This window comes from Phragmites australis, chromosome 12, assembly GCF_958298935.1.
Source record: "Phragmites australis chromosome 12, lpPhrAust1.1, whole genome shotgun sequence".
Taxonomy (NCBI): domain Eukaryota; kingdom Viridiplantae; phylum Streptophyta; class Magnoliopsida; order Poales; family Poaceae; genus Phragmites; species Phragmites australis.
In genome coordinates this window covers 30313123-30327629 of record NC_084932.1, presented here as the reverse complement: position 1 = coordinate 30327629, position 14507 = coordinate 30313123, and the positions used below count along the sequence as shown (strand labels likewise).

General features: G+C 41.2%; 1 protein-coding gene and 1 pseudogene across 3 annotated transcripts; both read left to right on the top strand.

Moving 5' to 3' along the window:
• Positions 1-5451: 5451 nt before the first annotated feature.
• On the top strand, positions 5452-6586 carry LOC133887182 (noroxomaritidine/norcraugsodine reductase-like). 3 transcript variants are annotated; one of them, XM_062327135.1, is made up of 3 exons: positions 5452-5615; positions 5741-6281; positions 6452-6586. In XM_062327135.1, the coding sequence occupies exons 1-3, from the start codon at positions 5530-5532 to the stop codon at positions 6584-6586; spliced, it is 762 nt and encodes a 253-aa protein (XP_062183119.1). In that variant the 5' UTR covers positions 5452-5529. The 3 variants fall into 3 exon arrangements, with proteins under 3 accessions (XP_062183119.1, XP_062183118.1, XP_062183120.1); XM_062327134.1 differs by having other exon boundaries at positions 6449-6586; XM_062327136.1 differs by having other exon boundaries at positions 5741-6285; positions 6462-6586.
• A 1290-nt stretch (positions 6587-7876) lies between these two features.
• On the top strand, positions 7877-10928 carry LOC133886511 (uncharacterized; annotated as a pseudogene).
• Positions 10929-14507: the final 3579 nt, after the last annotated feature.

Genomic DNA, 14507 nt, shown 5'->3' with positions numbered 1-14507 from the left:
AAGCGGTTGTATCTCGTTCAACTTCTGAAGTGGAGTATAGAGATATGTCACTTGAGATGAGTGAGATGTTACAGGTAAGAAATCTCCTATCAAAGTTGAATGTACTAGAGAAAAGACCCCTCAAGGATATGATAAGGATATGATGTGATAACAAGTTCTAATAATCCAATTTAACATAACAGAACAATACATATGGATATAGATCGTTTCTTTATTAAGAAGAAGTTGGATAATGGTACCATAGACTTAAGTTATGTGAATACAGTAGTCAAATAGTTGACTATTAAACTAATATTAAACTAAAGGTTTAGAAGTAAAATAATGTAATCTAGCATATAACAAGATATGAATAATAGATAGCTATCATCCATTTTGATTGGAAGTGTTAGTCCCTAACTGTATAGGGCCCGAGAGCCTATATATATATAAGAGATATTTTCCTAAAAGACTACAGTGATACTACAGTGAACATAAACTGAACCCCTTCTTTCCAATAGCAGGGATATCACTGCATTTTTATTCTGAATGTGCCATGAAGGCTCATCTTGTATGAGTATAACAGCATTACCAAAGTCCTGACCATCTTCAGCAATTGTTCTTTCAAAAAAAAAATTCCCTGGTTGTTCAGAGAGCTTTTTTTTGAAATAATATTATTTTATTATATTTTAAAAAATAATAGATAAATTCATAAAATTGTAAAAACGAATACCTGTCGGCACTCTATATACTGACATCTTACGTGACAGTGGGCCCAGGGCATGTCGATACGGTACTGTGTCCCGCAAACAATATTCAATATCATAACTTTTTTATATGATCTCTGATGAAGATGATTGTTATATAAAAATTATGCCCCTCGACCATATCTACAACTTTATAATTGAACACTTTTGTATTTGAATCCGTCTAGATGACTAAAAAGTGACTAAAAGTTATAGATCTAGTTTTTTAATATGGAATTTATAACCAGTTCTTGAGTATCTAAATGGATTCAAATGAAGAAGTGTTCAACTACGTAGTTGTAGATATAGTCGAGAGACATAATTTTTATATAAAGATCATCTTCATATGATATCATATAGAAAAGTTATAATTTTTTTTTTATCAAATATCATGTATGGGACATATGACCTGTCAAAGTATTGACAGGTCTTCGAGCCTACTACCACGTAGGATATCAGAATGTAGAGTGCTAACATATGCCTAGTTGATGCTCTGCGACCGAAAAGTACCTATTCTTATAATTTTATGAATTTAGCTATTATTTTTATAATTTTTTAATAAAATAATATTATTTTTTAAAAAAATTCGTTGTTCAGAACCCGATCATGTACAACTGGACTCCTTGGATTGCGCTGTGCTGTTGTCATGTGTCCACCTGTGCAGACACATGTGCTGCAAGAACGAAATCTCTATGAAACATCCAATCAGAGATAGAAAAAAAAAAATCTAGACTGAATCCCATGCAGTAAATCACAGCAACTTCTTTGCCTTCTAATCTTTACTCGGGTCACGCAAACGAAACCCCCAACTATAACCAAGCACAGCAGTCTCGTAAATTGACCACGAGAATTCATCTCTCTACAAACGAGTAGAATATGTGCGGATCTCTCGAGACGAACCAAGCTACGAACTTACAAGGTAAATGTTGTACTAGCCTGGCGTCTCTTGTTGCCTTCTGACATCCGAGAACGCCACAGCCTCTCTTCTGTAATCCAGCCGTTAAATCATGTAATGGATGATATGTATAAGGTGTTATGAGGTTTTTTGGATCGAGTATTATAGAATTTGTTTCTATGACTGCCGTCCTTTCCACGCCTGCTTCAAATCTCACACTTTGTTACCCTCCTCCCATTCTGAACACGTCGCCACCGCCATCGCAGGGTTCACCAGTGGTGGTGGACGGTGCTCGGTGACAAATATTTATTTTTATAAGTTTTGAAACAGATGTATATTTCTGTTATTTTTAAAATTAAAAAATATATATAAATAAAAATTCTACAAACAGTATCAATTTGCTTCATACGTGGGTCGTGCAGCCAAATTTTGGGCCGAATGCCGCAAACCGACAGACACAACTCTTTCTAAACTGTATTTTTTTCTTCAGAAAAAAATATATTTCTGGACTTTGACTCAAACGGAGAATCGGAAATACGCAAAAAGCCAAAGAAGCCACTTAGACACGTAGCATCTTCGACATGGGTTGACTTTAAATTGCTGTTTAAACTTTTTTTGGTAACATCGATCTCCATGTGATTACCACAAATCCAAGCTGGTTAATGAAGAAGATTTGCGTATCTACACCCATCTGTACACCCACTCGTACGAATCTCCTAACAGGATTAATATACGGGAAGGTATATCCCGGTCTCTCAGATTAGTATCATAGGCTTATGGTTAATCATGTTCATGGGAGTGGACTATACTAGCTAGCAGAGCCACCTCACAAGGCCAATACCCAGATAAATATTGATCGATACATATACAGATGTATTTATTCATTTCTTGCAAATTTAAGATGAATGCACCCAAAGATAATGACGGCCTGCCAAATCTCCCTGCCATGTTCCTCTCATGTAGTTCCTTTTTGTTTATATACGTGTCTTCTTGCCGACATATACGTTTCAACATCTGATATATATGCATGCATTTGTTGCTCAGATAATTGACTATATATGCAGCCCAAGAGTATTTATATACATGATTCATTATTTCATATACCTTGACACTGGCAGATCAACGGCCGGCTTAAGTCAATGGTATATTAGGTTTTTAATTCTTTCTAGCATCTGGCTCCCTGGTCAGATGCAACTTATGAGTATCTCGAAATGAAAGAAAAATAAGATATGGACGGCACTCAGATTGTTTCTTTTTTATGCAAAAGGTAGTTAATGATGTAGTAGAGGACGACATATATATTTGAGTTACGGGGAAAACATGTATAATTGAGTTTTTGGCTCAAATGTCGTTCTCCCTAACACATAAAGACCCACATATATATAAACATAAAATATCCTCTCGCGAAACAATTGGTATTATAAAAAATAGCATAAGTAAATAAAGAAGAATAATTAAGTAAATAACTAAGATACGTCAACATCTAGCAGCTTACCGAATGTGTACGGTATATAGCCTTTTCTAATATAGTTCTTCAAAGAATGTCATGCTTCATTTGGAATGAGAAAATAATTTTTTTCGATTCCCGTGAGAATTGAAATGTTTCCACTGAAATTCCTGAAGAATTCACACGACGTTCCAACGAGCTCTTAGTTTCTACCTGATACTGTGCAGCTCTACTGAATGGCTAATCAGTTTGTCAACAAAGCTAAACCCTCATTATATATCTATTGTTAGAGACCTCTATTCGTAGCTTCAAAGTCAAATTTTCGTGGGCTGTAAAAGTCAAAACTCTTAAGTAGTATTTGACTGAACTAGCTTCATTTCTCAGATATCCAGATTTGCCATATTCTGAAGGGATCGGATCTCGTAAATTATGTGTCCGCCAAACATTTGAAGTAATAACGACATATCTCGGTTCAATTAATTATTCATTCTTTTAGTGAGGGATAATAGTTTAATACAGCCATATCAAGACTTACAACCAATCCTCGATATTCATAGTGAAAAAACTACACAAACTATTGTCAGGTAATAAACGAGGTGTATATCAGTGTTGGACCACGTAGAAAAACAAAACAAAAATTACCTAAGATAAAATATATATCTTTATTTGATAATAAGAAATTAAAGGAAATCGAATCCAAAATTAGATAGGTGAGGGTGTACACCAAGTATTTCTTACCATGTCTATGATTTGAATTAAAATTTCGTGTATACCTTGCTTTATTTGTTGTTTCCCACATGCATGTTCCATGCCTACCTTTGTATACTTGGGTTATTATGCGTTACATATATGCAAAATGTTGACATTACAACTTCTCAACGCACGACAAAATTAAGTCAACTCATGCATCTGTGGTCAGAGGCAATGTATTGCCTGCCCTCTTGAAATTAAATAAACAACAGTCAAATTGGATGACAGATAGAAAATCAAACTACTAAATATATATAAATATTTTTTACAGTAGGACCCATTTCCACAGCCTTCTTTTGGAGGCAGGGTCGAGCGAGACCGCTCTGTGCGTCTCCGTTCCGTGCATGCCAATGCGAGCGCTCGGGCTCGAACGTGGCTGACTCGAGCGTTCGCGTCGTGCGAGCACCGTCCTTGCCAACCGGGCTAGCGCCCAGATGCCAAACTACTAAATATATATAGAAGTTGATCAATATATGTAACTCTAATTAAGTACTATAATGGGTTTGTTGCATGTTGGAGTAAAACTCTTGACCAGTTGATTTGGTAACTGTTAAGGAAAATGATAAAACTTATAAAAGAACAAAAGGAGAAAATATGCATGCAAGTAAATTTAAAATTGTGTCAAAACATAATTAAATTTATATGCAAGCTAAAATTTAAAATGGTGTCGCAACATGAAGAGCCTCTTTATCGATGTACCGGCCTTTCTGTCGTTCGTATGTGTAGAGAAGCAGGCCTCCAAAATGATCCTAAAAATACCCTTGAATCCTGGTTCCTGGATGTCTTGTAGTGTTTGTCTTGGAATGGAAATTTATAATTCTTTTGTTCTATGCGGTCATCTTTTAGTAATTTGGCACTCCTTGGCTCCAGGTCAGCAAATTTAGACAATTAGACACGTATGCATGATAGTTGAACAGTACTGGCCTGAGTACTTTGTTATTGCTGGTAGCTACCCATGTGTTTTACACACGTAGAATCAATTCAGAATATAACAATCCAAAGAAGTCAAAAACCCGACCGTCCGTAGCAACGCTGCGAGGAGTATCAAGATTGTGATCTATTTATGAGGAGATGAAAATAATTCTTATATAGTACATTGGTATAAAAATAGTACGACCAAGACGACCTACGATAAATAATATGAGATTAAATATATTTTTAGAATATATGGAAGACAAATATTGGTAGTCTAGGTATGAAAGGTAAATAATAGGAGATCAATTGTATTTTTAGAAGGACAAACATGATCCAATTTTGCATATGTTGCATGTGGACCGTTTGATCAATTTTTGGTAGACGGTATATATCTTTGAATCTGTCAGAATTCATATATTTTATATGAGTATATAATATAGATATGTTGTGTTCATTGGTATGTCGTTGTGGCTGGTCGCTTCGAAGAAACCAGCAGTCGTTGGGCGGCCGGCCGCGGCCGGTAGCCGTCTTCTTGTGCTCAGTATCTGTCCAAATCTGGCCGTCCATCAGACGAACAAATAGGTCTTATACTAATTAATTCATCGTCATCTCCCTGCTTAGATAGTGCGGTAGTGCATGCACATTTCAATGGAGGTGCTATCAGGTCAGATCACTATAAATACACAGATACATGGATGTGGAGTAGCATCTCATCGGTCTCATTGTAGTATATATATACATCGATCGATCCATTTCTGATCAGTAATATATACATATATACAAGTAGAGAAGCAGAGAAAATGGTGGGTGCAGGCAGGAGCAGGGAGGAGCGGTGGAGCCTCACCGGCGCCACGGCGCTCGTCACCGGCGGCAGCAAAGGCATCGGGTACGTATAAACTAGTATACTTTCTCTAGTTATAAATACATATCGTTTTGAAAAATATATGTACGAGTGCACGTATAACAACAGGCATGCATGCGCCATGTACGTGTTGGTCATATACCATGCAGGCACGCGATCGTGGAGGAGCTGGCGGGGTTCGGCGCGCGAGTGCACACGTGCGCCCGCAACGCGGCGGAGCTGGAGGCGTGCCGTCGGCGGTGGGCGGAGAAGGGGCTGCAGGTCACCGTCTCCGTCTGCGACGTCTCCCTGCGCGCCGATCGCGAGGACCTCATGGCCACGGTCAAGGCCACCTTCGGCGGCAGACTCGACATCCTCGTAAACAACGCGGGGCAGTCGCTGTTCAAGGCGGCGGCGGATTGCACAGGCGAGGACTACGCGCGGCTGATGGCGACCAACCTGGAATCGTGCTTCCACCTCAGCCAGCTCGCGCACCCGCTCCTGCTCGGCTCCTCAGTCACCGGAGGCGGCAGCGTGGTCCACGTCTCCTCCATCGCCGGCCTCATCGGGCTCCCGGCGCTCGCCGTGTACTCCATGACCAAGGGCGGCCTGAACCAGCTCACCCGGAGCCTCGCCGCCGAGTGGGACCGCGACGGCATCCGCTTCAACTGCGTCGCGCCGGGGGGCGTCAAGACTGACATCAGCAACGACGTAAGCTCACCTAACCTCAATTGTCATCAGCTGCCACCTATATATAGTTTTTCTTCATAGATTAATCGATTCTCGCCAACTGATCATCATCGCGCTAGCTAGAATTTTCGTTACATGATTAGTATAAGCTCACAATTAAACTAATCCTGATTAACTGATAGATTGAGCAGAAGACGATAGATCCGGAGCTGGTGAAGAACGAGATGGCGCGGCTGCCGATGGGGAGGATCGGCGAGCCAGAGGAGGCGGCGTCCTACATGACCGGCCAGATCATCTGTGTCGACGGCGGCCGCACCATAACTTAGCTAGTATACACCTGTCACAACGACGGCGAAAGTTTTTGACAAATCAAAGTCAAACACTTACATGCAGGTAATCTTCAATGAACGTATTTGATTTGATAGTGATCCTTGCTATAAAAGGAGGAGGCAAGGCACCAAATAAAATGGGCGTGTTGTATCCTGGAGACTACCATAATGAAGATTTTCGCCAAGCATGAGTGGATGTTTATTAGGAGGCTCGGACCTTAAAGTTGCCTTTTGATCATGTTCATGTTTGTGTTTAGTTCCTTTTTAGTTTTGCCATTTGTTGATTTTTTTACAGTCTACGACTGAAACGTTGTAATAATGGATAACTGTGTGCATGTTTTGTGTAGAGGTCGGAATAAAAACATTCTCTTATTAAAAAAAAAGAGTACGTGAGACCAGCTGCAGGTGCGTATATACATCTGTTGTGCACTTGCGTGCATTGTGCTCAGGATTTCTGATTTCGGTTTGTAATTACACTTCCGCTGAATCCATCCTGTAATCTCTCTTTTCTCTACTGTTAATATATCACTCCAGTGTTTTCTGAAAGGTGGATCCTATTGTTCAGGCATTTGAAATCTCTCCTACTTTAAAAAAAAAGCCTAAGGCGTGATCCGTCCGCCGTATATTCCTTCGCCTCCCTCTCGATTCCTTCACCTCCGATCGGCTCGCCCCGCTCCCGAAATCGCGCCCGCACGCATGACCGCCCCCACCCCTCTCTCCCCGATTCCCTGCCCCCCCCCCCCCCCCGCCGCCTTCTCCGCCCGCGCCCCGCTCCCGAAATCGCCACCCGCCCCATCCGCCGGCCCTCTCCTACACCCCCTCTCTCCTTCTGTCCCACAGCGTGCATCGGGGGCGGCCAGATCCGGCGTCCCACGAGCTCGGGGCGGCCAGATCCGGCGGCTAGACGAGTGGAGGAGGAGGAGCGGTGGCTGGACGAGCGGAGGCGGAGGAGAGGCGGTTGGATGAGCGGCACATGCACGAGGCGGGCGTGCTTCTTCCGGATCTCCCGGCCGCCGCTCGGTACCGGAGTCCTTCGACCGCTCGCTCCGGCAGGGCAGCGACGACGTCCCGCTCTCTGACCCATGCCTCGCGCCCCGCGCGCACACGCCGGCTCCCGAGCAGATCGCACTCGCGGCCTCCGCCGAAGCCTACTTGCTCTGGGTCTCCTGGGTCACGGGCCGCGTGCAGGTGGGGTCTGACCTCGGCCGTCGATGCCGTCTCCCCCGCAGAACGAGCCTCCGTGACGCTATGGCGAACGGCGGCCGGAATCCGAGCTCGAGAAGATGAATCCGCGGCACGGCGAGCCGGATCTGCACCTATTCATCTGCGCGCCGCCCGTCGTCTCCGACTTCAGGCGCCGGCCGTCGACTCCGCCCCGTCGCTGGGGATCTCTTGCTGCCATCGCGCATCGGCCCGTTCGTTGGTCCTCCTGCTCCGGCAAAGGCCCTCTGTTCGGCCACAGCGCCGCCCCCCGGTCCGTCGGCCATTCGACGGCCTACCACCGCAGGCCTCCGCTCATCGACTGATCTTTCTTGGCTTGTCCAATTACTTGATGGAAAGTGTGAAGGACATGCAACCATGGTATGCCATGTCTTTCTTCTCTTTTTTCTGAAAATTTCCTCATACAATTCATTGCAAGGAAGCAAGGATATCTGAAACCTATGAAGAAATCTCACTTTAATTGTTCTGGCAGTAGTGAAGAAATCTCACTACTGGACTAGAGTATATTCCAGATCTAAGTTGTGAAAATCTATCATTTTTTTTGTATGTGGGATGATTCCTTCGTCCTTCCTTAGTGATAACCCTAGCTATATGCAAAGTCTATAGTTTCTGGTTTGTATCTTTGTATGTAGTGTTTTGTTCGATTCTTTATTCATTAATAGTGATTGATTTATTGAAGTCACTGATCATCATTGTATTTGTCAGTCCCCATCATGATGTTGTCTTGACACCAAATATTCACTATCTATACCCTTTGATTTTCCACTTAAACATAATTTATTAAGCAACATATGTATGACCCACCATTTGCACCGTGGATACTAGCTATTCAGGCAACAACTCTGAATTTCTTGGTGAATATGTTAGTTTCTTGACATAAATTTCTATTGTGCAGAAGGACTATCAGTTAGTGAGAAACTGTATCTGCAGGCAAATCTATGACTCTGGTCCAGTAGATTTTGTCAGTGATGTGGGCACCCAGTTTCTCCATAAGCCTGCGATTGGCAATTCATATCAACCATCAATATTACGTTCATGGATGGCAAAGGCGCGCCCTGGCATCTGGCATGGATAGTCTCTTCCCAAGCAGAATTGAAGCTCAGCGTGCAGAGTACTGGCACACATTATACTCATCAGCAGTAAGTCAGATTTTGTCTGTGTTTTTTGCATATCATTCTCAGTATCCACCCTTTGTTTTTTCCATTTACTGTTCATGCAGGGATTGGGTCCTGTTCTTATACTTTGTTCAGAAGATGATGATCTGGCTCCGTGCCATGTTGTCTGTGGGTTTGCCAGGCGTCTGATCGAACTGGGCACCGATGTTAAGCTTATTAAATGGAGTGATTCTCCTCATGTTGGTACGTTCTTATCTATTACAGATTAATAACTCAGAACATTAATATTTTATTAGTAGCTTAAAATTGAATGAAACAATTGTAGCTTCTTTCTAAGACCTGTCAGTAATCCCATGTACTGTATTGTCAGTAAAACTAACTAATTGATCATTGATATGAAGACAACTACAAGTCCAATAAGCCCCACATTCTTGAGCAATTCACAGTTGAAGATTTCGATTTATTCCCTCCAGTTTTACAAGGCTTGTTGAAGATACTGATTTATTCCCTCCACTTTTTACAAGGTGTACTTTTACGTGCATGTGGATTGGGGAGGTTATTGGACCAAAAATGGTAGAGGGGAATGATAACGATTTCCCTGGTACTAATTTCTTGGGAATAGAAAGTAGTTCTAGGAACATTTACTCATAAATGTTGCAGAGGGATAGAGAGTGACGGAGATTCATATGCACGCCTTATATTTTGAAAAAGACTAGAAAAGATATATGCCTCATAATTTGAAACAGTGGTATTAATTATTGGTATTTCCTTGTTATAAATGGTCTTTTCCATGTATGGATGGCTCTATTAGAATTTCCAACTTATCCAAGAATGCAATATTAAGCTCAAGTATTTGATATCGATACATGCTGGTTACACTTTTTTTGGGTCTATAGCTGTTGCAGATGTGCTGGTCAATTTGAAGCCTTAATATTTTCTTCTCTGTTGTCAGACATCTCAAATTTTATTGACAATCAAATGACATTTCTTGATTACTTGCAGGCCATTACAAGTCACATGAAGGTGAATACAGGGCTGCTGTAAATGATATACTGGAGAAAGCTGCTGTTACGTTCTGCCACAGAAGCCAGCTGAATGATACAAGTGCAACATGTGATTAGGAGTACCAGATAGCGCATTCAGTGTGCAGTCTACACAACATGGCTGCCAATTCAAATGAGAGCCTAAGAAGGGTAGGTAACAGTCCCAGTGACCACTTCTTCCTGCCAAGTTCGAAGGATCATAATGAATCGAGGGAACCAGATTCTCTGATTGAGCAGAGGCGGCACGTATCCAATCCACCCTATATGGAGCCTCAAGGAGTCCTTGGCCAAATTCTGTTCGATGTTTGTGTTCCGAAGAATGTTGAAGGATGGGACATCAAGCTGACAGTGTCCCCAAATGGGCGGCCAACACTGACTTCTACCCGGCAACTTGGTCCATTCAATCCCATCAAGTACTTCCGACGTTCAAGACTATAGTTTGTTGTAGGCATTGACAATTTTGTGTACATAATGGAGGCAAGGCGTCTAATGGTAACTCTGAGCAAGGTTTCACCTATGTAGTTACCTTAAAAAAAATGACTTTAGTACTATATTCAATCAACTTTCAATGTTTAATTTATATAGCATGTTAACAACCTCTGCCCAACAAACAGACTAATCTAGATCTTGGACAGATAACTAGACAACAATAGGCAATTGAAGTTCCTTGGCTGTTGAAGATTTTCAGAGATAGTTGAGAAAATGCTAGTTGAAAAAGTTTTATGGGCTATTGAAGTAATTGTTGATATAGCATGCCTATTTTTTACATGTAGATTTCCTTCTCTTTATTTATATGCTATATTACACAGGTAGAAAATAAAAAAGAATAATTCATTGGTTAATTAGGTGCACAATTATTCTTTCATAAATGATTATTTACCGAATTTGTTCTTTGATGCTTGTCCCCTCTATGCCGTTCCAAAAATGAAACACTGACTTGCTTTTCAACTCATGCTTGGAACCTGAGAACAAATTGTCGCATATGAGGAGGTCATCTACCTGAATTAGCACTCTAATTTTGTTCTAAGATACATAGATGAAATTGAGATTGGCCAAGAGAACAAGCAGGCTGAAAAGATAGGAAGAATAGAAGCTAGGCACTACTCCAAAGTGATGTTACAGGTTCGATTTTACAAAGTGAACACTGACGTTTCTATTCCTTTGAAGGGAAAATAAGGCTGCAAGTGAAGCTGTGATGTGCTAACATCATGTTTTTTTTTTCTTTTTGGGAGGGGAGATACAGATAATTGCCAAGTTTTTTATTGCTAAAGTTATGAGCTTCATTTTGTGAAAGTTTCTTGAGAAGCTATACAATTCTCATAAAAACAGATTGGGATATATTTTTTTATTGCCCATAGCAACTCACGGGCACGCAGCTATTTGATGTATAAGACTCTTTAGGAACTTGGGCTATTAATTTGCTTGTGCAACACAATAGGGAAATTGTGATTGGGAATGAATATGCAAGCCACAATGAATTTGTTGAACTGAACTTGCTGAACTACGGTATGCTCCAGTTCTAACTGTTGGTCGTGGCAATTTTGCAGATTTTTATTTATCAAAATTTTGATTGTTTAACAAAAATTTTATGTCCGTTGCAACGCACGGGCAGAAAACTAGTTGAAAAAAAAATTTAGACGACGGCTGGATAATATGAAAGGAAATACCCGCATACACATATGATAGGCCCCTGGGCTGGTGACTACACGTATAATTATAATTGGGTCGTACGATACAGGAATAGTTTGCTATGAAATATTTGCAGACTAATGTGAACCTTCGTGGGCCAGTTCAAAGCACAAAATAATATGTAATTGCTAAGGCTAATCTAGAGGCTGAATACATGTTCATGTGACCAGCCCACCATGCATGGCCCATGCAAAAGTCCCCATACTTATTAGCCCGGCAGCAATTCGTATGTATACGGATGTAAAGATCTATTGTGGCCAGTTCCATCAAGTCAAGTTGTACGTATGAGCAAACGAATAAGCAATTACATGCACATCTCAGTCAAGTCACGCGAGCTGGTTGTCCTGGTTAATTAACCTCTAAAGCAATATGCATATACGTGTATCTTTTAAATCATCCAATACGTGTATATGTACAAGCACAGCTACATAACCGATCATCAGTGAAGGTTCAAAATCGTTATCAGTGGCGAGTATTAAACCGTCACTGATTACTCGGCACTGATAGTCAGTGACTATCAGTACCGGGTATAGAACTGGCACTGAAAATCATCATCATCGCCGGTTCGTGGATCCAACCGTCACTGGTTTTACCAACCGGCAGTAATATGTGTTTCCCGTACTTTTCAATTTTTGGCAGTTGCCGCCAATACCGTGCCTATTTTCAAATTTTGGTCGTTGCCGTCAATAGTGTACGATATATTTATAGACACGTACATATAAATTTAATTCACGAGACATCAAGTTTCATCGCAGCATATATACACAAGTATATATAAATTTAAGTCATAAAACATCAAGTCTCATTATAGTATATATACACCGCATACATGTCAAATTTCATTACAACAAGGATAAGAAGTTTAAGGTTTCTTGCTAATCAAAGGGTCTGAACTCTACCTTTTCTTGTTAGCTGAAGGTAACGAGATTGACCAACCAATTTTATGGTACTCGCCGGATGGTCTGATGACTTGGTCATTGATGAACCCGACAAATTGTTCTTGAAGTGTATTGATTTCAATAGGCAAGAGTCGATCTGTTGCTAGCTTGAGGAGCTGCAATTTCAAGAATTGAAGAAATCAATCCTTATAAACACGTATCGGACCTAAAAATTAGTCATCAATATGTATGCCGCCTGCCTCAGCATCATTCACCTAGAGCGACGAGTCTCCGATGAATCCGTGCATGAATTCCATTACATAAAAAGCATATAAATTGTTGCCCAGATCCTGCTTCCTACAAGGAAAATCGTATCGGACTATCCATTCTTTCACGTATGACCGGTGTCCAACACTCTTCTTGATGTATCATGTGTACACTCTGTATGTGTGTGATTATTACCGTAAGTAGACTTAGATTCAATCAAATCAAAGATTACAAGAGCAATAACGAAATGATCGAGTTTACCTTTGTAGCAAGTAAATGACGGGTTGATAGGTTTCTTTTGGATTATTTTGTGAGTCAAAGACAACGATCTTGCTAATGTCTGGCTGTATGATCAGAGGATCCAATGAAAACTGCACATAGGTCACCATAGGTTATCTGGTCTTAATTTCTAACGTTGTATTGCTCAAAAAGAGTAGAACATTCATGGAGGGAAACATATACCCAAAGTGGTAGGGTAAAAGTATGTATTCTTCAATTGTAGCTCCAGAATACACTTCAATGAATAATCCTCAGTTTCTTTTGGTATGCTTTGGATCATTGTCGGGTTTACTTTATGTGGGTCGATGAATCCCACACGGTGGATGCTATTCGTCTTGCATTTGTATACCTCTATTCTACACAAGAAATAAGTTAAGACATTCAATCTAATAAGACAAAAATGTATACTATGAATTATACGTATATGACACTTACATAGTCCTGCAACTCATAATAGACACGTCTAGGGCATCTTGCTGGTACACTCGATACATTTTCTTGATTAATATAAAAATAGTGCCGTCCCCGTGAAGGAAATCTCGATGCTTGTATCTAGCCTCAAACATTTGTTTACCTTCCCTCGACCCCTTCATGTACCATGCATGGAATTTCCAAAATTGAAATGTTAGGTTGTTCCACACGTCTGGCACGACCAACAGTTCGCCCAGCTTAAATTTTCATCTCTCGGTTGCTTTTGGTGCCAAGGTCTCGTCCAGAAATTACTCTCTTGTCATTTTGGATTCTTCAAGAAATCTTTCTAAATTTTGTTCTTGTATTATCTATCCGATTGTAGACTCCTTCAAGCATTTCTTCCTACTGATGCGCTCGTAGTCTAATTTACGCTTAGGCTCAACAGGTGTTTCCATCTTCAAGAAAAACTTATGTGTTTCTGCACGGATTGATATTTTCTTCTCAGGTTCTAGCTTTTGCAAGAATTTCTTAACACTGGCGTCCACTGTTGCTCTGGTTTACTCTTCAGTTTGTTCATAAGGCAACTTCTCAGGTGCTGCCACCTTCTTAGGTGGCCTTTGCTTATGAGATGAAGTTGATTTCTAAGATGAACTCGAATTCTTAGGTTGTGCACGTGATGTCGACTTCTGAGGGGGAGGAGTTGACTCTCTTGGTGGCAGTGGTGGTAACTTTCGAGGGGGAGGAGTTGGCTCTCTTGGTGGCAGTGGTGGCGAGTTCTGTGGGGAAGGAATTGGAGATCTTCTTGGTGATGGTGGCAGTGGCGGTGACCGTGGAGGAGTTAGAGATCTTCTGGATGGTGGGTCTGACTCCGCATCAGATGACTCGTCTGTCTCTTCTTCAAACACTATGTAGAGCTTGTGCCATAGAACAAAATCACCTACATTTGAGCCGAGCCTCTTGGAACCCGTCTCTCCAGGGTAATCCATGCCAATCTTACGGTACGGCCTTCGTACGG

Excerpts from the sequence above, each read along its gene's own strand:
- LOC133887182 (XM_062327134.1), top strand. The coding sequence starts at position 5,530 with ATGGTGGGTGCAGGCAGGAGCAGGGAGGAGCGGTGGAGCCTCACCGGC. Across the intron at positions 5,616-5,740 it reads GGCGGCAGCAAAGGCATCGG|GCACGCGATCGTGGAGGAGC; the intron begins GTACGTATAAAC and ends TATACCATGCAG. Across the intron at positions 6,282-6,448 it reads AGACTGACATCAGCAACGAC|CAGAAGACGATAGATCCGGA; the intron begins GTAAGCTCACCT and ends TGATAGATTGAG.